The 22,483-nt window shown below is 41.4% G+C and overlaps 1 protein-coding gene across 2 annotated transcripts in view; it reads right to left on the minus strand.

Moving 5' to 3' along the window:
• NUP133 (nucleoporin 133) overlaps window positions 1–22,483 on the minus strand; it is a 47,878-nt gene that overhangs the window by 6,342 nt on the left and 19,053 nt on the right. For both annotated transcript variants that reach the window (XM_010989874.3, XM_064487858.1), the window contains exons 13-23: window positions 19,437–19,600; window positions 18,276–18,370; window positions 14,747–14,971; window positions 10,791–10,913; window positions 10,088–10,184; window positions 9,276–9,527; window positions 8,501–8,634; window positions 6,573–6,731; window positions 5,253–5,388; window positions 2,073–2,191; window positions 341–421 (exon numbers count right to left, since the gene is read on the minus strand). In XM_010989874.3, coding sequence (XP_010988176.2) covers window positions 341–421; window positions 2,073–2,191; window positions 5,253–5,388; window positions 6,573–6,731; window positions 8,501–8,634; window positions 9,276–9,527; window positions 10,088–10,184; window positions 10,791–10,913; window positions 14,747–14,971; window positions 18,276–18,370; window positions 19,437–19,600 — 1,585 coding nt within the window. The remainder of the gene's footprint in view (window positions 1–340; window positions 422–2,072; window positions 2,192–5,252; window positions 5,389–6,572; window positions 6,732–8,500; window positions 8,635–9,275; window positions 9,528–10,087; window positions 10,185–10,790; window positions 10,914–14,746; window positions 14,972–18,275; window positions 18,371–19,436; window positions 19,601–22,483) is intronic.

Below are 22,483 nucleotides of genomic sequence, written 5' to 3' on the forward strand. Positions count from 1 at the left end.
TTTCTCTTGGGGCGAGTACTATGAAGAATAAATCCACAGAGCGACATATCAGTCTGAGGAACTAACAATGACTCAATAAACAAAAGAGAAAAAAATGACAGGACTTTGAAAAGCAGCATTTTTTTATTTGTGCAGGGAAAAAGGCATCCGGAAATGTGTGAGAGTTATCAGGAAGTGAGATCTCCTTGCAGCTTTTGTAAAGAGCTGTAGGTACTCCAAGAGTATGGGCAGCTGAACCAGAGAGTCTTTTATAACTAACACATTTTCAAACTGTATTCGGTTCTACAGAAAACCACACACAAATTGTGTTACCTGCCTGCAATCAAGTGATTTTACTTACCTCACCAATATACTCCAGCAAGTCCAAAGCTTTCTTAAAATCATATTCATTAGCTCTTCTGTTTTCTTCACAGATGTATAGCTGTGGCAAGTTAAAATAAGGTCGAGGATCATTTCAAGTAATCAAATAACCAAGACTAGAGAGATTTACAGAGAAGTCATTATGTCTTTCAAGTAAGTGGTAGATATTTTTATAGTAAAGAACAGTGTCACATTTGGAAATTACACTCTGTCTACCTCACAATAAACTGTCTTTTAAAACGTGCCTATGTTCAGTCAGTAATTCATTTGTATAACTCTGTGTATATACTTCTTAAACGTCAGTAAATTTATATTCTTAAGTTCAAGACAACACACATTTCAGTGTTCTTTTGAGCATCCTCTGCAATAAACTGCTGCCCTTGCATTTTTAAGCTGGATATAATGCTTTTGAAATGTTGCCCTGAAAGGCAATTAAAAAATTGAGACCTATGATAAAGCCTGCAGTTGGTCTATAGTTTAATTAAAAGGTAAGAAAACAGACACCAATAAGTTACCGACAGTTACTGGTGGTTGGTTAGATCATAGCTGACTATATAATCATAAATTTCTAGTAGTTTTATAATCAGAAAAATGTTTACCTTATTAAAAATACCAATTTGAATTTTCCTATTTTCTTTTCCCAAAAACTATTTATAGCATAACAAATTTCATTTGTAAACACTGTATATAATCCTTTAACATCAAAAACACTACTCAAACCATTTCATAAAAAAAAAAGCACTGTCTGCATGTCCTTGTTTAATAACACTTAACAACAATACTTTATTTCATTGTTTCTGAACATCCTTTTTTCTCCACAACGTTAACATCCCTGAAACTGGAATGTGGTATTAAAATTGATGGTGTACCAGTAAAACTGGCACTATTTCTTTTTCTCACCAGTAGTGGTGAGTCTTACAAGCCTCTTAGATTTTTTAATTAAATATCCTAAATCAGGAGAGGCTGCTGTGAGATCATTATAGGAAATCTGTCACAAACAATGGCTAAAATACTGAAGTTTTTGAATTGTTTGCTTTCTTTTTTCTTTTTTAATTTTTACTATTTTATTTATTTTTTGTTTGCTTTCTCATTAATACAGTTGGAGTAAATTCAAGCTGATCCTATGACCTCACCCTTGCATTTGAAATGCTTTCTTGAAAGGAAAAGAGAGAAATAGAGTTAAGGCTATAAGTATGCATAACAACAAAATCATCTTATCTGGGCTGCAGATAAATGAGTCTGAATTTAAAAAGGAAAGCTCTATTTCCATACATATATGCACGTGTATAACTGAATCACCATAATCTAGCTATGTCCTTAGGAATCTGCAGAGGAAAATGGTGAGGATGGCACTTACAGGCTCTGTAAACCCAGTTCTTAAGATCATTTTCTTTTAGAAGAACTTGAAATATGTCTCACGGTATGCATCCGTCCTATGTATGTAAAGCACAAGTAGGTTCCTAGGGTGGGTCACCGGGATAAGCACCGTCAGGAGCAGGCGGGGACTTACGGGGTAGCAGCGGCTGATCCACTGCTCTCTGCTACCTGGCATCCTGCCCTCAAGCGGCTTCTAACAACTCATTCTAGGGGAAAGTCATAGGAGAAGAGGAAATGGAAAGATGACTACTCTTAGGAGCTGTGCCACGTGGCCCAAGAAACACTGTGGCTGTTGTGCGACCGGGAAATGGCACAAGGATCTGAAGAGCACGTACGCTGATGAGCTCCGGCGCGCTGAGCACGGGCATGGCGCTCAGGCTCAGCTGCTTCTCCGCCAGCAGCTGCTCAGGCAGCGTCTCCTGGTGCAGCAGGAAGCGCTCCTGCTCGGCCATTTCTAGAAGGCAACATGGGGGAGAGGGAGACTTTCACTTTTGCTCTGTCATAAAACAAATCTGAATTTAAAAAGGAACTCTCTCTGTATATACAGACATATATGCGTGCGTGTAACTGAATCAGAGACCAGCACAACACTGTACATCAAGGATACTTCAATCAAAAGACAAATAAATAAGAGTTTCTAGTTTAATTTCATTTACTAAGGGAAATGATCTACTTAAAAGCCACCATGAATACATTCCAGGAAAAACGAAACCCAGACCATCGTGCACCAAACCGATTACTAGCAATGATGGTCTCCATCGGATGAGGTGACAGAGGCTCCTGAGCTGCATGAACGATCCAGGCTGCAGGTCATTACCTGGCTTTGCCTATGAGAGTGAGGTGAGTTGCAGGGGAAGAGGGCTGAGAACTACCATGCAGCTTCAAAAACACAGTAGTCACAGAAAAACGGAGTGACCACAGCACAGATATGCTCATTCAAATACTAGCGTCATTTCACATGATCCCAATCTTGTAAAAATTAAATAAAATGTTTCTGTGCAATTTCCATACCTCGGAAAACAGACTGGGAGGATACACAAAAAAGTAATAGTAGTTATCTCTGGGGCAGTGGGATTATAGACAACTTATTTTTTTGTTTATTGTTTCTATACTTTACAAATTTCCATAAGGAATTATTTATATAACCAATAGAAAGTTACTTTTTAAAAACCTACTCCCTTCAATTATTTATACTATAATAATAGTCTGTAGGAAATTACTGAGACCTGAAAATACTCCCATTGTGTTAAGAAAGCAAAAGCTAAGAAGTGATCAAATGCAAAATGATGATCTGAAGTAGGGGAATCCAGAAATAATAAACCTTATGTTAAAATATTTTGATTAATGTGATCTATCTTTGGTGGCCAAGTTAAAATATGGCTCCCCTTTCAGATCACCAGGCAGCCTTGCAGAATATACACACACTTCTCTAGAACAACAGGCACTATTAGTGTTTAAAAATAAAGGACTGAAGGAAGAGACTTCCTAAACAGTGGAAAATAATTTTAATAATAAATGTTAAATGCTAATCCCATGCTTTGAGTACTTAATATGTATAAGACAAGGCTGGACTCTGTGGCTAAGCCTTACAGCCAAATGTCCATATTTACACACACTTCACCTCTGACAACATGGCCGAGGTTCCCCTCTCATTTTTATTTTGGAAAATTCCAAACCCACAAAAAGTTGTGCAGAATACAATGTGCAGCACTGTATACTGGTCACCTACTGTTAATATCTGTCACTTCTGTTCTATCTGCCTGCTCCCTCCTAAACCATACAAAAGTTGCTGACATCATGACACTTCACTTCTAAATGCTTCAGCCTGTATCTCCTAAGAAGAACATTTAACCAAAATATCATTAATGGGCCCAAAGAACTTAACATCAAATGGTAAAATTTCCCCAGCCATCCTCAAAATGTTTGTGATAGTTGTTTTGGTTATTTGGGGGATGGTTGAGGAGCCTATCAATAAATTCACACTGCAGTTTGCTGTCATGGCTCTTGGGCTCCTTTAATCTAAAACAGCTCCCGTCTTTTTTGTTTGCTTTTCACATTGCTAAATTTTGAAGAGACTGGGCTGATTACATGTATTGTAAAACGCCCCACAATCAGGATATATCTAATTGTTCCGTTGTGATTAGATTCAAGTTGAACGTCTTTGGCAGGAATACAACACAAGTGGTTATTATGTATCTGGCACATGACATCGCTCCAGGAAGTATGTAACATGAGTTTATCTCACTGTTGGCGATGGGATCTGCTAGATCTGTGTAATGATATCCTCTTCCCCAGCCTGTAAGCTCAATGGCTTTTGAGCCCTTTGATGACCAGTTATTCACCATGATTGCAAAATGCTGACTTCCCAAATCAATCACTCTTTCTACAGTTAATCGCTGGGGTTCCTCTTTTGTAAAGAAACATTTCACTGACCCCTTCCCTTTTGGGTATCACTGTGGATTTATGGATTTTTCTTTTTGAATCTGTGAAATAAAATCCTCCAACATCATTCTTTTTGGTGTTCAAATTATTCGTAAATTTGGACAGTGGAAACAGTTGTGCAGTTTGACATCTCGACATTAACCTTGCTTTCTGACCCAACAAGACTCCACAAGATAATTTCTTCGGTAAGCCCTCATTTCCTCTTGCTAAGAGATGGTAGCTTGAAACCAAAATACAGGATTAGGTATACTTATGCTACCAGAGTGTCACTGCTTTTAGGTCTTTCCAGGGGACAGAGCCAAGAAATACATTTTTTAAACAATCATGATTACATCTGATATCTTTAGTTCACATGCAATAATACAGGGCTCTTCCTCATCATCTTTCTATATTTGTATCTCCTTTCTCCTTGGTTCTCAAAAGTAACAACGTAGTCTATCATTTTCCCAATCTACAATATACACAAAATAGTTTCACTATTACGACATCAGAAAGTTTTGAATCCTAAAATCAACAGTTTCAGAATTACCACCACCTACAGCAAACCCACCAAATGAACGTCAAGATTTCTTTGCAACTCTTCTTGTTCTTAGCATATGAGTCACTAAGGGTGTAATCAGAGTACTCCGTTCAAATCATTTGAATTTATTCTTCACGAATTCTTATTTAAAGCACAGATTACTTTACTATACAAAGAGAACCCTAATTATACAACTGAGTGATTGTTTAAGAACACCAAATAGAAAGCACTCCTCTTAAAGGAGAGATGCTCCAGTTTCTGACAGATCCCGTGACGGATAATGGGAACGCATGCTGAGAGTGCACTGACAGCACAACTGATTTGTATGCCTTCTTGTTCAGATACTTCTTTTTAAAAATCATTATCGAGTTTAATATTTGTTTACACTTTAAGTACAATTTATATACAGTGACATACACAAGTATTAAGCATTTCTTTCTGTGAGTTTAGATAAATGTGGACACTAGTGTAACAGACCCCCGTCAAATTACAGGGCATCAAAATGATGACAGAAAATTCCCTAAGGCACATCACAGCAAATACCATCTCTCACCTTCAATTTTTTCTTGCAGTATATCTTCTGAAAAGTCTGAAGCTAAAGCAGCCAATTTACTCAAGCCAAGAAGGGTTTTTTTCTTTGCAAAGTAACAAGTCTCCATATTTGCCAAACCCAGAAGTGTTGCATGAGCCTACAATAAACAAAATACGAAAACTGGGGTAAGATCCTGGGTACTGATTCAAACTGAAATAAAGGTTAAGTACAACCCAAACTTACACCAATGAAAGATCAATTCATCATTAGCAAAAAACTGATCAGTACCATACTTTGTAAGTAATTACACAATAAAATATCAGCCACCCACAGTAACTACTGGGAAAAGATATGTATAAAACATTTGCTCTATAACAAACATGAGCACTTCAACATCCTGTCCAGGACAAACTTTAATTCATGTACTGTTTTTACTGGAAATTTGAACATTTTTATTATGAAAAAAGGCCAACAGTTATTTACACATTAAAGTTTTTGTGCTTTATTTTAGTGTAGTAATAGTCAAAATGCAACAGCCTCCATTTTTTTTAAAAACTGAGATATAACAAACAATGGCAATAACATCATAAATAAAAACTATGTTTATCAAAAGTATTTACCCTATGATCCAGCAGACCCACTCCTGGGCATATATCTGGAGGAAACTCTAATTCAAAAAGACACATGTACCCCAATGTTCATAGCAGCACTACAACAGCCATGACAGGGAAACAACCTAGATGTCCATCGACAGATGACTGGATAAAGAAGATATGGGGTGTGTGTGTGTGTACATATGTATGTGTGTATATACATATATATGTATATATATATACACATAAACACAATGGAATACTACTCATCCATAAAAAAGAATGAGATGCCATTTACAGCAATATGGATGGACCTGGAGATCATCATACTAAGTGAAGTAGGCCAGAAAGAGAAAAATACCATGATATCACTTATATACGGAATTTTTAAAAAAGAACACAAATGAATTTATTTACAAAACAGAGACAGACTCACAGACATAGAAAACAAACTTATGGTTACTAGTGGGGAGAGAGGGTCGGCAAGGATAAATTGGGAGTTCAGGATTTGCAGATACCAACTACTATATATAAAACAGATAAACAACAAAGTCCTACTGTACAGCACAGGCAACTATATTCAATACCTTGTAACAGCCTAACGAAAAAAATACGGAAAGGTATATACACACACACGTGTAACTGAATCACTATACTGTACGCTAGAAATTAACACATTATAAATCGACTGTACTTCAATAAAAAAAAATAGCCTAAATCTGCTCCACATAACTGAAATTCTTCTTACCTTTTCTAATTCTTGGCTGTTAATTTCATGTAACCAGCTGAGATGCTCATGAGCTTGCAAAAAATTTGCCAACTGTCCATGCTGAGAAATGGGCTGAGACAACAATTTGCCTCGCTTTCCTTTCTCCAGATACCAACGGAAGAGAAAGTCTGAAAAATTCTACAGAGAACACAGCCAAGAATCCAATAATATTCAGTAATAGTTTAAAAAATACATTTCTGATAATAAAGTACTAAATTTCTTGCAAAGATCTCAGACTCCAGAAAAGAAATCCTATTTTAAGCACTAACTCCCTGTGTTGTACGGTCCTCAAATCACTTAATTCAATCACCTTATTTGACAAACAAGGATATTCAGATTCAGAAAAGGGATCTTGCTCAAGGTTCAAGCTCATGCAGAATCTAGCACTGTCCAATATGGGAGTCACTGGTCACATGCAGCTGTTCACACTTAATTTAAAATCTAAAATTCAGTCCCTCAGGCACACCAGTCACGTTTCAAGCACTCAGTGATCATCTGCATGTGGCCAGAGGCTCTTGTTTGGGAGAGCACATATGCACAAGATTTCCATTATCACAGAACGTTCTACTGGACAGTACTGAGACTCTGTCATTCAAGAATGAGAGATCTCAGGGCAAGAACTGTGTGCCAGGTGGCTACATGGGCTGGCATGATAAATCGGAATCTAGAGAGGACACAAACATCCAGCCAGTTTTCCCCACAGTTTGCTGGATGCTGGGGTGGCGTGAGAGGCTGGGCTGGAAAGGAAGACAGAAGTGTCCTGCAGTCTGGTACTTCAGAGGTATTCCCACTAATGGGAGATTCTGCCAGGAACACATCAGTCCCACAAGATTTCTGAAACCAGGAATGAAATGAATGTAACAGAAGTTGCAACCAAGCCCTGGCCCACCTCTGCTCTTGATGAGCTGAGTTATCTGCCTCTCATCAGCCTCCAAGGAGGAATAAGAGCATTGATTTCCATCTTTACGGTTCTACTAAAAATATAAGAGAAAAATTTTTAAATGCAAAAATGGGTGGAAAAATATATAGAGAACAAGAATCCTCAAAAAGAGTAAAAAAGCATAGCACAAAGTATTTAGTTTAGCGCTACTGTGAAATACTAGATAAGCCAAGTCCAACAATCAGAGACTGATCAAATCAGGTAGGTAGCCAGTCCATGAAACAGCAAAACACCATGAAAAACACAGTTGTGTGATATTTAATGACATGGACAAACGCCTGTGATGTATTAAGTGAAATAAGCAGTCAACAAAACATGTTCATCTATAATAATGTAGAGTAAAAAGACAAGAATGTAAACCAAATGTTTAAAAGGGTTCTTTTGGGGTGATGGAATTATGAATGATTTTTTTAATCTTTTTTGTTTACAGTGGTTTCCTGATTTTATGCAATGTTACTTTTATAGTAAGAAAAAAAATCAGCTTTTACATAAAGATCAACTGATTGAATAAAACTGGCTTTAAGGAACAACTATAAATTCACCTAGTGTCATAATGGGTACTTTTTAAAAAATTAATAAGCATTAAAAAAAAAAAAGGAAGCATGTCAAACAAGGAAAACATGAATCTCGGGTGCATCAAAATCTGAGCTCTCTGAAAGTAGCATCCTGTGCTCCCAAGATGGTCATTCAAACTTTAGAACTCTCGACCCACATTTATGTATTACTTTTCTATCATATATTACTTTTAATTATATCTGAAAATACATGAATAGAAATGAAAAGCCTTAATATGTTTTTCACAAATCAAAGAATCTTTCAGTAATGTTTATATTAAGTTTATATAAAGACTTCTCTGTCAACTTACAAAGAAACATAATGTACAAATTAGGATCGAGTTAACTGCAAAAACCCCAAGTAAGATTTGAAATGGTAAAGGACTTACTGCCTACATCCCAATGCTCGTTACCTGATCAGCAAACTGGGTCATGTAGCGCTGGAGTCTGGTCTGGTTGTCAGTCTGCTCACACAACTGTACTAAGATATCAAAGTCACAGTATTTTTCTGCTAACGAAGCAGCCCATGAATACTGGCCTAGTGTGACTGTAGAGATAAGAACAGACGGGAAAAAAATGCTGTTGGTGAAAATTTAATATGTAATAAAAAATATTACTCGAAATTTTACCTTTATTCATATTGTACCCTAAAAATAATTAATGGAAACCTTTCCAGTTTACTGGCATTTAGCTTCATAACCTACATAAACTCATTACAGATGCAAATGCGGCCCCTTATCCATCACTGCCTACCTCAGATGCTATTTCCCTTCCATCACGTACCAGCAAGACAAGCTACTTGTCTTAATCCTGGCTGTGAGAGTCACATGCCCTTTGCGGGACAGCCACGCGGTCAATCTAACGGCCCTTATCTGCTCTACTTTGTAGTCCAGTTACTCCTGTGAAGGTCCTGATAAGCTCTTTGAGCGCAGTCTCCACATGTTATTAATTTATTCACTTTTAAATCATCTTTAGCATCGTCTAGGACACTTGTACCTGGTAAGTGATGACAACGAGGCTGAATGAACGAACACAGAAAGCTGCACAGACCAGAGCTCTGCTTTAAGTCCTGAGCTACAGCGGGTTAGTGACATTACACTGAGTGACATACTGCATGAATGATCTGGCTCCTTTATCCGTTCCACGAGTTCAAAAAACCACAGCCCTTGCTAAATACCACGCACTTACGAAGTGGAGACAAGAGGTCCGATCTTTTCTGTAGGTATTCCACTTCCAGACTGGTGTATCTTTCTTCATCACTGGATTTGTCCACAGACCGCAGCTGGCAAATATAGCCATCCAGGAAGCAATCTATCAGTGCCACCAGCTGCTCTGTCAGAACGTTTCGGAGGTTGCTGTCTGCCTGGGGATAAACCCCTTTCAGGACAACGCCATGCTGGCGCATGATTGCAGTTCGGATGCCAGCAGGGCCACTCGTCGCTGTGAAATCATGTAATACGGTAAATAAGGGTTCCATAATGGCTACAGGAAAAACCAACTGCCTAAAAATCTTATCACTGCACTGTTGTTGGAAAAAGAAAGCAAGTAGCGGTTCAGCAGATACTTCGCCACGTCCTGCGCAAAGGACGCATCTTCCCTATGGAGACGTCCCCGGCAAAGAAAGGGAAACACAATTCTTTCTGTTTCTAAATTCCTTTAATGCTACTCCACGTCATTTCTTGTATTAAGTCAACATAAAATACAGTCAATACCCCCAGGGCCTGCTTCTGTGAGTAACTGTATGTACTAAAACCTACTTGATGCACAGGTACCGGTTAAAAAAATAAATTATAGAGAGATCTACAAAGTATTCCAAGGGAATAACATGAATTTCACAAGAACTGCTCATTAGGGAGGTGGCACTTAAGTTATTTTTGACTTCACTTACAAACCTGCATTAGGGGAATAAGACGGCTTCCAAAAATAACAGATGATTAGAAATATACTTTGAACAACTGCTAACAAATCAGTATATTTGGGCTCAGTGCTTGCAATCTCACCTGTCCAGGGAACATACTCAGGTTCTTTGTCTAATGGTTCTCTTCTGTACAAGGAGCTTCTATTTTGTCGATAATGAGTAGCAGCTTGCAGCATGTCCTGGGGAAAAAGGAAATATGTTATCCCACGCAGAAAGTGGTGAATCCCGGGATTTCTAACATAATTTGAAACATCAAAGTCTATTATTACAAAAAATTACTCAGCACAGGCCTGTAGGATTACTTTCGTGTTCTTTCTGCATGTGAGCTTTGTTTGACTCCATCATTTACCTTCAACTGTAGAAAACTATAGTAACCAGAAGTACAAAAACCATTACTATAAAGCCCATTAGCTAAAATCAAATAAAACATTTTAATCAATAATATGTAAGTAGTGAGCTTCTGAGCAATAAAAAATAGAGAGTCATTTAGACAGTTACACTAACATTAATACATTAGCAGTGATATAAATATCCTTCCCCAAATAAAAGGTTTATTCTACCAAACAGAATTCAGGATTATAGAAATTATTAACATGCCCAAGGCAAACACTCAAAATGTTTAGCTGATTGATAAAATGACTGACATTTTCCTAACGCTTTGGAATTAACAAATGGTCAAACCATTACCAATTACTGGTGATACAAGGTTGCAATACGGACACTACCGTCCCCTATGTCCACAGTCTGGCCTTTGACTTGCTGAAATCTTCGCCGTATTTTTGTACCTTGAGAATACTGTTCACGTTGATCACCACCTCAGCCCATTCAACCGATTCCAATGATACGTCCTTTAAGACTTGCTCCTCGTGCTCCAGTAAACACTCACAGATGGTATCTACCTGGGACACCTAAGGGAGCAGAGAGACGACAACCACTGTGTAACAGAAATCATGGGGATGGGTGACAGTTACAACTCCCTAGACTCAACTCAGGGGGCTTTTCTCAGGAAGTCATATTCTCTGCTCCTGAGTCAGAGGAATAGTTGGTGGTGAAAATAAATTTAACAATCAAAAAATGTTAGAATCTCCTAACTTTTAAAAGGGAAAGACTCCAAATAACTAAGCCTGATAAACAAGCAAATTCTGGATTGTTAGCTGGCAGATTTTTTATTTAAATATCAAGTGACTGAAATATTTGTTTATTATTGCTATTAGTGTTCAATGTCCCCTTTAAATAGTACTAAGTTACAAACGGTGTCCCATCACAACGTAAGACCTCAAAGGAATGAATTAAACTAACGAACTAGTGGATTAAAATAATACCCAAACTAATGAACTTGCTCACTTCTTTCTTTGAGGAGCCCCTCTTCTTCACACATAGCAGAAATGTCCAGAGAATAGCAGTCGCTACATACAAACTCAACTAAACATGTAACTTCTAACTGCTGTTTTGGTTTTTTGTCATTAATTAACACGATGGTAACTGTGCAAAAATGTTAAGCACTGAAATATTTGTTTCCAGCTTCAGCCCACAGTTAAGCCTTTCCCCTTTATTTCTCAAGTGGATATTGACTTAGTATTCAGAGTCTGCATAGCACTGGGCCCTCAAAGATGAGAGGAAAGAGAAATCAGATTTGCTGCCCTCAAGGAGCTTACAAACTAGAAGAAGGAATAGGACGTAAACACATGCACAATGTAGCCCAGACAAAATCCTTCTGTCTCGCAAAACTGGTTCTTCCTTTTGTATTTCTGATGCCAATCAAAGGCATCCTAACAGCCCTAGCAAGAAACCTCTGGCACATTTAATGTGGAAGAATTGTTTATGCTGGTAATGTGAAAAGATAATGAAGCATATTTTGCTATTTTGAAAGGCAGAAAACATAAAAGCAAATAAAATGCCAAAACACTTGCTACACACCCTTACCATGTGAGTTATGTGTTCAGTGGTTTCAAACACTGCTCATAAGCTGACCCAGCACAGATCAAGGCCTGTTCCTGAAGCAGTTCACTCGCTTTACAGAGCTCCAGGAGGGGCGCAGCTCCTCCCCAGACTGGAGACAAGGTGGCGGGGGGGGGGAGGGTCTGTCAAGAGTATGTATTATTTTACCTCTATCAGGGCTGCCAGATCACATCCCCCCCACAGCCCACCAATGAGAGGCTGATTTGGGTTAAACAGCTCTTCTCGTAAAATGCTAATGCCTGTCGGTAACATAATTTGTCACTCTCCAGTGGACAGACAGGTAAAAAATATGTGTGTATATATACATATATATTGATATATATTTTCTCATCATACTCACACATTCCCTCTTCAGCCCCCTCTTTAGGTTACGCCATGTGGCAGGGCCTTTAGAACTAGACCCAAAGGAAGCTTAAGATCAGAAAATGTAATGAGAAATTACGATAAATGGTGAAGTAAACAGTTTTTTTTAATTGTACATATATATTTTTTATGGAAACATAGTCAGTTTACAATGTTGTGTCAGTTTCTGGTGTACAGCACAGTGCTTCAGTCATCCAGGAACATACACATATTCGTTTTCATATGAACAGTCTTAAAGATTACCATTTTCCATATGAAGCATTCTTCTGAGGAACCAATCACATTTTCAGTTTCTTTTCCTATCATATTCCTGAGGCACTACTCATGAATTATGTATCCAACTGATAATGTCCAGACCCTTCTTTTTTTTTCAGTTATTAGAAAATGTACATATACTTAATTAACTAGCATGCTTTGCACTTTGAGCCAAACGCAGAAAAAGGAACCAGGCTCTTGCTCAGTTCAATTTGTCATTGACAATTTAAAAAAAAAATTAAAAAAAAATTTTTTTATCATGTAAGGTTATGTATAAAAAAAGACAAAAAAGAACAATTACAAGTTTGGTGAGATCATGAAATTTGAGGTGAACTTTCTTTTTTTCATTCAGATTTCAGGCATATTTCCTAGATTAAAAAACAAAATAAAACAAAAAAGTGCTTTGCCTTACATTCCCTAGAAAAAAACTCAAATGTATAAAAATGAGGCCTTCTTCAAACTGCATATATTTATGGAGCCAACAGAACTGGAAACAGTTCCTGTCTTAAATTGCTCTCAGGTTACAGTACATAAAATATGAAGGAAAAAAGAGACTCTTGGCGCAGGCTATCCGACGCTAGCTAACAGACGGACTGCAGGAGGAAGGAAATAAAACTAGAGGCACCAAACAGAAGTTTCCCAAACGCCAAAAACAATTCCAAACCCCACGAAGCCAGGAGTAGAGCCAGCACTGTCCCCAAACCGCGACAGTGCCACAGAGGGAGGACAGTCCTAGTTAAGGACTATGAACTCGGAAGCGAGCTGCCGGCATGCCCGAAATAGAGCGCTTAGCACCGGCTCAGAGCCAGAGGCCGTCAGCTCGCCTCGGACAATCAGCCTCAGTCTTACCAGCTTCAGCGCCTGCAAAGGGAGGCAGGGAAGCCTGCCCTGCCATTTCCCGAGGTAACGAGGCATCGCACAGGCACAAGAGCTGTGCACTATTACTAGTGGCCAGCTGCCACCAGCGGGCCAGCACCTTACCTTTTCTTCCCTCCCAAGTTTACTGCAGGTTTTTCTTTTTCTCTGAAAATAAATCTGACTTTAAAGGTGAGGTGTAGAGGAGGAGTCCAGCTGAGGAGAGTCTGGTGAAGGAACTGTTTACAAAGATGTGAGCAGGAGTATGGGGACCAATGAGGGATGCTGCAGCCCCCGGGGCCACTAGCCCTCAGCCACAAGGGGAGCCACAATTAAGTCCAGGCCTGAAGAGGTACCAGGAGGGAGAAGTTACTGGGAAAGTGGAGAGGGCAGTCAGAGAGGAGCCAAGGTCCCTGACAGAGGGCACAACAAACTGGTGGAAGTAGGCACCAAACTCTGACCTCATAGTGCCTCCCCTTTGTCAAAACCGGCAGGAAGCCAGAGATCCAGGGAGCTCACTGCAAGGCTGTCCTCCCGGGACAGAGTCAAGAGTGGTGTGGAGCACATCCTGGGGACAACGTGGTGGCCTGGTGACGCTCTAACTCGCTGGCCTGCAGGCTTCCCCAGGACAGGCTGTGCCTTTTTGCAGCTGCTGCTCCTGTTAGCCTAGTCCTGCTCCCCTGCTTGAGTCCTTTTCTGACCTTGAGGATCAAACACTCCATTACTTGCCCAAAGTGGTTCTTTTTACACGTGATCATGTGCGTGCACACACCCCCCGCCCCACACCTCCCTTTCTCCCTGAAATCGGTGAGCAGCTTGAGAGCCAGCCCTGCAGGGCCATCACGGGACCCTCTGTTGTGCTGGCACTCATGGTGGTCCTGCAGGGCCCCGCGCCACACGTACGTTGCTTTTCTTGTGCAGTCAGTACTATAAACTTTCTGTTTTGAGTTCACTTTGTAGCATATTAGATAATGTTGTGTTTGTACTTTGTTGGGTAGAGTAAAAGGATTGTGTTGACTAAATCTAGGATTACAGTGAAAAAAAAAACCCGAAAACCCCCCAAAATACCAGTGGTGTGGAGAAACAAAAAGAAATACCCAGAACGCGACAGGGAGGCTTCCTAGCCTCCCCAGCCCTCATTTACAGGGAAAGTAACAGATGAGTCACACTTTCACCCAGAAAACAAGGAGTCTGATTTAAAATTTCAGTGAAGTCTTTCATCCTCAATCCCTTCCTCCTTGGGGCCTGTTCAATAAACGGCACAGCTCCACAGAGCCACGTCTAAGGGCAGGAAGAGGACTCATCTTACCTCTCTGAAAAAGACGTCTGCGGGGGTCAGGTTGGACGGGACCTCACAGTCCCTCTTGTTTAGGGCAATCAGTATCGCCGTGTTCACCAGCTCAGACAGCCGCGAGTGGTGGTTCTTGAGCACGATCGCAGCTGACAACTTCTCGGCGTGCTCGCAGAGCAACAGTCGCGTTGCCATTGGCATCCCTCTCACTGGGAAAGTGCCGAGACGTCCAAATAAGCCAACCTTGCGAAAAGACAAACACACGTTCTTGGAAAACACTTCCAGCAACATACGGGAGAGTGCAGTCACGTTGCCACCCGAAGCACACTGGGTACAGAGCCACTGGCCCTCACTCTACCCAAGACAGACCTCCCCTGTCTCTCTTTCGGGCTGTTTTTAAACATACACACACAAATATGCATGCGTGCATGTGCACACGCGCACACACACACACACACACAATTCACCCAGGGTCACTGACAGCTTCTAGAAAGAACAGAAGTTCCTGTTCTGAGATTAGGGTCATCCCAGAGGTTCAGCTACTGCAGTCCCTATTTTATTTCTCAAATTATTGTTTATGGTTCTCAAAACTGTAAAACTGTTCTTTTCTATCACAACAATCAACTCCCCTAGATTCCGGACCTTTGGGAACTAGAAATTCAGCAGTCTCCGTCCTCAAGGACTGATTTCCAGAACCCTAAAGCCACAGGGAGGGTGGGAGAGTCTCTGGTCCTCTGATTTGATCCTCTGATTTGCCTGATGCCCATTTCTGGTGTGTTGCTAGGTTCTAGAAGTTTCCCTAAGCCTTCTCACTTGATAAAACATTACAATAACCTGAACTAGGAAGAAGCCAATAGACAAGCATAAATAATGAGTATTCTTCCACATTTTAAGTATAATTCATTAATAAGTGACCTGATTTTTATATATTAAGGTTTATTTTAAATATAGAAAAGGACACAGAAAACAAAAATGAATAGTAATTCAAATCCCCAGAGAATTCCTACTGATATGAGTAAAAAATGCACATGGTTAGAAACATAATAGTAGGGGGTTTTGTGACAGTCCCCAGGCCGCAGCCCGTTACTCTCCCTACTACAGCTGCAGTTAAGTTTCCCTCGTATCTTTATGTTTCTATGGTATTTATGTGCTAGGAGATACCTTTTTTTAAAACACAAAGGAGTCATACTATCTATATTGTTCTGCTCCTTGTTTTGACAGCATCTCATTTTTTCACCACGCATTTAGATATTCCTCTAATTAGATTTTAAATGACCATGGAATATTTCCCTGAATCAGTCTCTCTTAATTTATTCAACCTGTTCACCTGGTTATTTAAAAATAAGAGCTGCATAGGCTTCCATGATTTGAATTCGCTTCCTGGATCCCTCACAAACACTGTCGAGCGTAGTTTTATGTGAGGACCGCCTGCTTTTATTCACCTCTGCATGGTGGCACTGCCGTGAAGCGGTAATGACATTACGATCACTCTAGACACACAATGAAGAGGACCACATGCACACCCTGCTTCCGCATCTCTATGCTACGGGTGAGGACACGGGCCTTCCTTGAGACTAGGAAACCAGAGGCAAAGATGCCCTGAGGCACTGATGTTACTTCCCATCCGCTTCGGAATGAAGCCATGGCCTTGCTGAGGCTGAGCTGGGCTTGAGGAGGAGAGCCTTCTATGCAGAATTGTTTCTTTAGATACCAGTAACTAGTTTAACATTTTCCCTGATTATTAATGCAACTTATTCAATGAAATCAGCTGTAAATATTAAAGGAAATAGGAAGGCACAGGAAGAGAGGAGATTTTCAGGTCTAGCTAGACATTACCCTGCAGTGGACACTGCTGCCAACAGCTGGGTGATTCCACGCGGGTCCCCGAGGCCCATGGAGGCTGTGCTGAGACATGCTGTGACTGCTCAAGCTCCGAGACCCTCTCTCCTCCAATAAATCAGCATCCCCTCCCTGGGGCAGACCGGGGCCACGAACGCCCCCATCCCAGCACGCACACCCATCTGCGACGTGGCTTTGCCACTCCTCCCCCAGGAGGCAGAATCTATTTCTCCATTCCCTTCATCTGGGCTGGCCTTGTGACTTGCTTTGACCAATGGCACTTTGGTGGAAGTGACATTATGGGATGTCTGAGGTGAGACCTTAAAAGGACTACAGCTTCTAAGTTTGCTCCCTTGGAGGGCTGCCCTGAGACCACAGGAAGCCAGCCCAGCCTAATGGAGGATGAGAGACTAACAGGAGAACCACGAGGCCCAGTGGACAGCCAGCACCGACTGCCAGCCAGACGAGAGAAGCTGGGCACCTTCCAGCTCAGCCCACCGTAAGTGCAGTTCAAGGAGTGGTCCCAGGTGAAATCGGCAAAGAACTGCCCAGCTGACCCACAGAGTTGTTTTAACCCACCACGTTTTGGGGTGGTTTGTTAACAGGTAACTGATACACTTGACTGATTAAACAGTTACATCAGGAGAAAATGCTGTGTTTTTCCCCTATTAATCTGTAGCCTCCTTAAAACACTAAAAAAGGGCAGACTCAGTGAACGAATGAAGTTCTCCTACCAAGACAACAGGAATAGACAGGAGGCAAGTCATGCATTACAATTGAAGCAGAACTCAGGACTGGAAACAATCAAGATATTTCTGGAATCACCTAGAACTACCCTATCCAATAAGGCAGCCACTATCCAACAAAATGGTGATGTAAGCTAATTAAATTTAAATTAAAAAAAAAAATTCAGTTCCTCAGCTGCACCAGCACATCTCCAGGGCTCTGCAGCCACACGGGCCCAGGGGCCACCATCCCAGGCGGCACAGACACAGAGCCTCCCCACCGCCACAGAACCTCCCGTGAGGCAGCGCCGGCCAGAATCCGCGCAACGCGAAGGTGCTACTGAGTTTGGAAAAAATACGCAAAACGGAATTAAATTCATTTGAATTACGCCTGGGAGCCAACAACTGATCGACAAGGCAAGGATGGGTGATTTTGTGTAACAATTCTGTCGAGCAGCAGAAACATTTTCTAATTTTAGGCTTAATATAAATGGGGATTCCCCCACCCCTTAATGAAAAAGAACACTTTGATCTGATCCTAATGGCACCTCAAAATTAAAAACCCACAAACAAAACCCTGTTATCACCTTCAGACTCTTCACTGTCCTGCTTAAATAATACAAAATCAGCTCATGAAAATCCAAGTTTTACATAGAAGCACACCAGAAATCCAAATGAAAAGCAGGGTGTCATAGCATGTGACAAGAAGAGTTAAAATAACATCTCTGCTGAAATATACTATTTTCTTCTTTTTATCTTATTTTCAATGCAGCTTTGATTCTTACAGTGACAGGCCTTCACACAGGCCTGGAATTACTTACCTTAAGTCAGCAAAGAAAATGGACAACACTAGTCAGGTCCCATGCAACAAAACACCTCAGAGTAAGAGAGAAAGGACCTCCCACTGGCCTGGAGAGATAGAAAAAAGGCAGAGCAAAGCCAATGTCCTGACCAGCCCTGTTCACAGCGACTGGGATGCTTACTTGGTGAATAAAGTCCATGAGGAAAGAGTGCGCTTTCATCTTGTCTTCCAGCTGGTGAAGAATAATCAGTGATGTGTTGCTGAACCCGGGGGCTTCTGTTGAAACACGGTAACAAAATGTAAACATAGTAACATGCTGGCTTTACAATAATTATTGCTATTAAGACAAAAAGTTAAGAAAAATCTATACAAAAGGGAAGTACCAACCTTTCAATGCCGTTATTAATAACGTTACCCAAGAGTTTAAAATTTAGAGGAAAATTTGGGGGATTCCATACAATTCATATCCCATTTACTCAAAACACAAATGTGTTATTATCACCTTAACCATTTTCATCATTCTAAGCTTGACAGCTCAAAAGAATCAGTCAAAGAAAGAAGGTAAGCACTGATGATTTCTTCCTGAATTTCTAACGAGGCTTACTTGCCAGGTAGGAAATCAGGGACAGAGACGAATGTTGGAGACAGTTCCCTGGTACGTGGTACGTGGGAGTCCCCAGGGCGCCCGGATGCTGCTGCGTGGACGGGTAAGAGGGACAGTCACCCAGGGCAGGCGGGAAAACATGGTGTGCCCGCTTCTACGTGCTGAGACGTGATTGCTGCTGCTCTTACAGAAATGTATAATTTCTATTAGCCAAATATAGTAATTATGTGAAAATCAGCATTTAATACGGGTCTAATAAGTGCCAAATGCCTACCTACGCCACCAATTTCCCTGCAGAGGTAAAATGCTGAGAAAGCTCAGCAGGGCTGATCAATCTGCTTCAGAGAGAACAAGCAGGGTTTGTTCCAAAGTTCCGCCAGTTTCTATTCTACTGTGTAGATCTGTTCTGAGCCCTTTAAAAAAATCTACCACAAGGAAAGTTACAACCTTTAAAAAGTACTGGATTAATATAAAATTGTTTCAGAAAACAAAAAATATGCACTGAGAAATGCCTTAATAAAAGAATCAGAACATTCTTCTCAAGACAGATCACTCCATAATATAAAACTTATTATTTTTTCTGAGGGGGAGGAGAAGAGGTAATTACATTTATTTACTTACTTTTAGAGGAGGGACTGGGCATTGAACCCAGGACCTCATGCGTGCTAAGCACGCGCTCAACCACTTGAGCTACACCCTCCCCGTAATTCCATAATATTAAAATGAGGATGTCCCTACCCTCGGGCACAGACTCAGCCCACCGTGGGTCAGAAGCTGGGTAGTCGTCCACCAGGTCCACGCTGATCTGGGTAACAGCTCTGTCTAGTTCACAATCGGAATCCGAATCAGAGTGAGAAGAAAACAGCTCATCAACTATCAACTGCGCGTGACCTAAGTCTTTTCTGAAATCAAATGGGAAAACAAAAGTATTAGAAGTAAAAATATTAAACTCACCATGAAGAAATTGACTGTGAAATTAAAGTGCCATATATTAGCCCCAAGTTGATCATTTTTAGTAACATTTATTTAAAAGGGAGATGACCATTATGCATTCAGTAATTCAACAAATCTATGCTGAATACTTACAATATGCAGGCACTGGAGACAGAACAATAAACAAAAAATCAGAAGACAGTCCCAAGACTTCACAAAGCATACAGTGGCCTGAGGGGTCAGGCAACTGAACAAGCAGTTACTCATACACTATGACAGGGGAATAAAAGGGCCACAGAGCACACAGAAGGGAAACCAAAGCCATCGGGGGGCAGGGAACACCTCCTGGAGGAAGAGGTGAGGGGAGGACGGGGAGGGGCACACAGCGGCACAGAGAGCACCTGTCACACCTGTAAGCAAGGATGCCCGCATCTCAGGAGAGAACTGAAGCCCTGGGGGGAGGAGAACACCCAGGGAGGAGAGGAAAGAAAGGGTCCAGGGCAGACCGCTTAGAAACACCACCAGCTAAAGGGGAGAGTATAAGAAGTCTGGTCAGCCACGTGATGAAGTTTGAACTTACTCCTAAGGACGGTGGAAAGACACCGAGAAGGAAATGTCATGATCTGTTCTATTTTTAACGCTCCTTCTAAGAATGCTACAAAGATCGGGGATCAGACAGGAGGGAGAAAAATCCAGTTAGGAAGTGACTGCAGAAATCCAGGCACGTGGGGGTGGCGGCAGTCTCCACTAGCACCAGCTGCAGTGGAGAAGACAAGACAAGTCTGAGAAAGATCCACGAGGGAAGTTTTGGCAATCGACTGGATCTAATATAGAGGCACGACTCCCACGTTTCTGCTCTGAACAAATGAATGTGGACTGTAGGACCTGTCACGGGAATGGAGGTAGAAAAGAAAGAAAAGCCTTGGAGGAGACAGGCGCAGTTTCGGACAGGTTAAAACTGAGGTGCTTCTGGAATGTACAACTGCTTTCGAAAGTTCTTCATTTGTATATAACGGCCCAGAGTATGGAAGAGCTGTGTTTCTTCAACAAATGAAGCCAAGGAAGGAGAAAAGACTGTGCAGGGAGCGGAGAGAGAAAAACATGGCAGACAAGAGCAAATGTAGACAGCTTTTCCAGCAGTTTAGCTATAAACAGAACAAACAGAAGGGCTGCTAGCTCAAAAGGGGTCACAAAGCCAAAGACGGGTATTTTTTTAAATGGCAAATTAAATGTGATTAACGGCTGATGAGAAGGAGCCAGCTCAAGGAAGGCCAGAGACAAAGGAGAGGAGTAACTGAGAGTACAGTCACCAAGGAAACGGGAGACGGCGGCACTCAGAACACAGACAGAGAGACCGGTCTCAGGAGGAGGAGCACTTCTTCCTACTCTGCAGGGAGGGAAAGAGGAAAAGGAGCTGGGATGCGAGCAAGTCTGCAGGTGGGCAGTGCAGGGACCTGTCATCTGATGGCTTCTGTTATCTCTGTTAAACAGGCTGAGTGATCTGCTCAGTGCGGGAGAGGAAGAGAGAAATGGGAGGGTGGAGGAGCTGAGAGGCGGGCTGACACGGTCTCCAGAACAGGAGACAGGGCTGACCAGAGAGACACAGAAAACCTGCCGGAAAGTGTTAAAGACCAAGGTGAAGCTGGACTCTTCGCTGCACTACCAGTTATGGGAATACAAAGTGGACTACGGCAAGATCAGTCAATAATGAATCATTTCAATCAAAAGAACACGTTTCTTAAAACTCTCATGAACAATGAATTTTATATTTATACTGAGTTAAGTAAAATGAATATAAAAATACAGAAATTAATTTCAAAGAAACCATGCTATAAAAATGGTAACATTACCTTAGCCAAAAACTAAACGGGTAACACTTTAGAAGGCTATCTACCAATACTGACCCCGAGGGAGCATCTGGCAATGCCTGAAAATAATTCTGGTTGTCACAGGCTGGGGGCAAGGATGCTACTGGCATCAAATGGGAAGAGGCCAGAGATGCTGCTAGACACTCTATAAACCACAGGACGGCCCCACCACGGAGAATTAGCTGGCCTCAAATGTCAACAGTGGTAAGGCTGAGAAATGCTGCTTTAAAGGTACTACAGTCCCATTTGTGAAGAGTCTAATTCTTTAAGATTGCTGGCTGACAGGCCCCCAGAAATGATTACTTGTTAACCTCATGGTCCTTCAACCATGATACAGGGGGTAAGGAGAAGGCAGAGTCATGTTAGAGGCCCAGCGACACTGCTCCTAAGAGATTACTACACTCAGCATTAAGGTCGGGGATCCCTTCATAACCTTCCCCAGTAAAACGTTTAGAAACGACCACGCTGGGTTGAGTAATGTTCCCTCAAATTCCATGTCCACCCAGAGCCTCAGGATGCAACTTCACCTGGAAATAGGTTTTTAAGAATATGATCAGTTAAGTTACGAGGGGGAGCTACACTGGATTAGGGTGGGCCTTAAACCCACTGACTGGCATCGTCATCAGAAGGACACGTGAAGACAGACAGACAGGTGGCAATGGAGACATCTGGACTGATGCATATCCAAGCTAAGGAACGCCAGTGAGTGCCAGCGACCCCAGCAGCTAGGAGGGAGGCAAGCGAGGATCCGCCCCGAGAGCCTTTGGAGGGGGCGTAGCCCTGCTGGCACCTTGATTCCAGACATTCGGCCTCCAGAGCTGTGACAGAACACCTCTCTACTGTTTTAAGCCACCCAGCTTGTGAATTTGTTACAGCAGCCCAGGAAACTGACACAATGACTCCCACTATCACTTAAACCTTTGAGGTACCACAAATCTGACAGAATTGTTCATCAAAGGATAAACTTATACAAGATACAGTCAC

Source organism: Camelus dromedarius, chromosome 8 (assembly GCF_036321535.1).
Source record: "Camelus dromedarius isolate mCamDro1 chromosome 8, mCamDro1.pat, whole genome shotgun sequence".
Taxonomy (NCBI): domain Eukaryota; kingdom Metazoa; phylum Chordata; class Mammalia; order Artiodactyla; family Camelidae; genus Camelus; species Camelus dromedarius.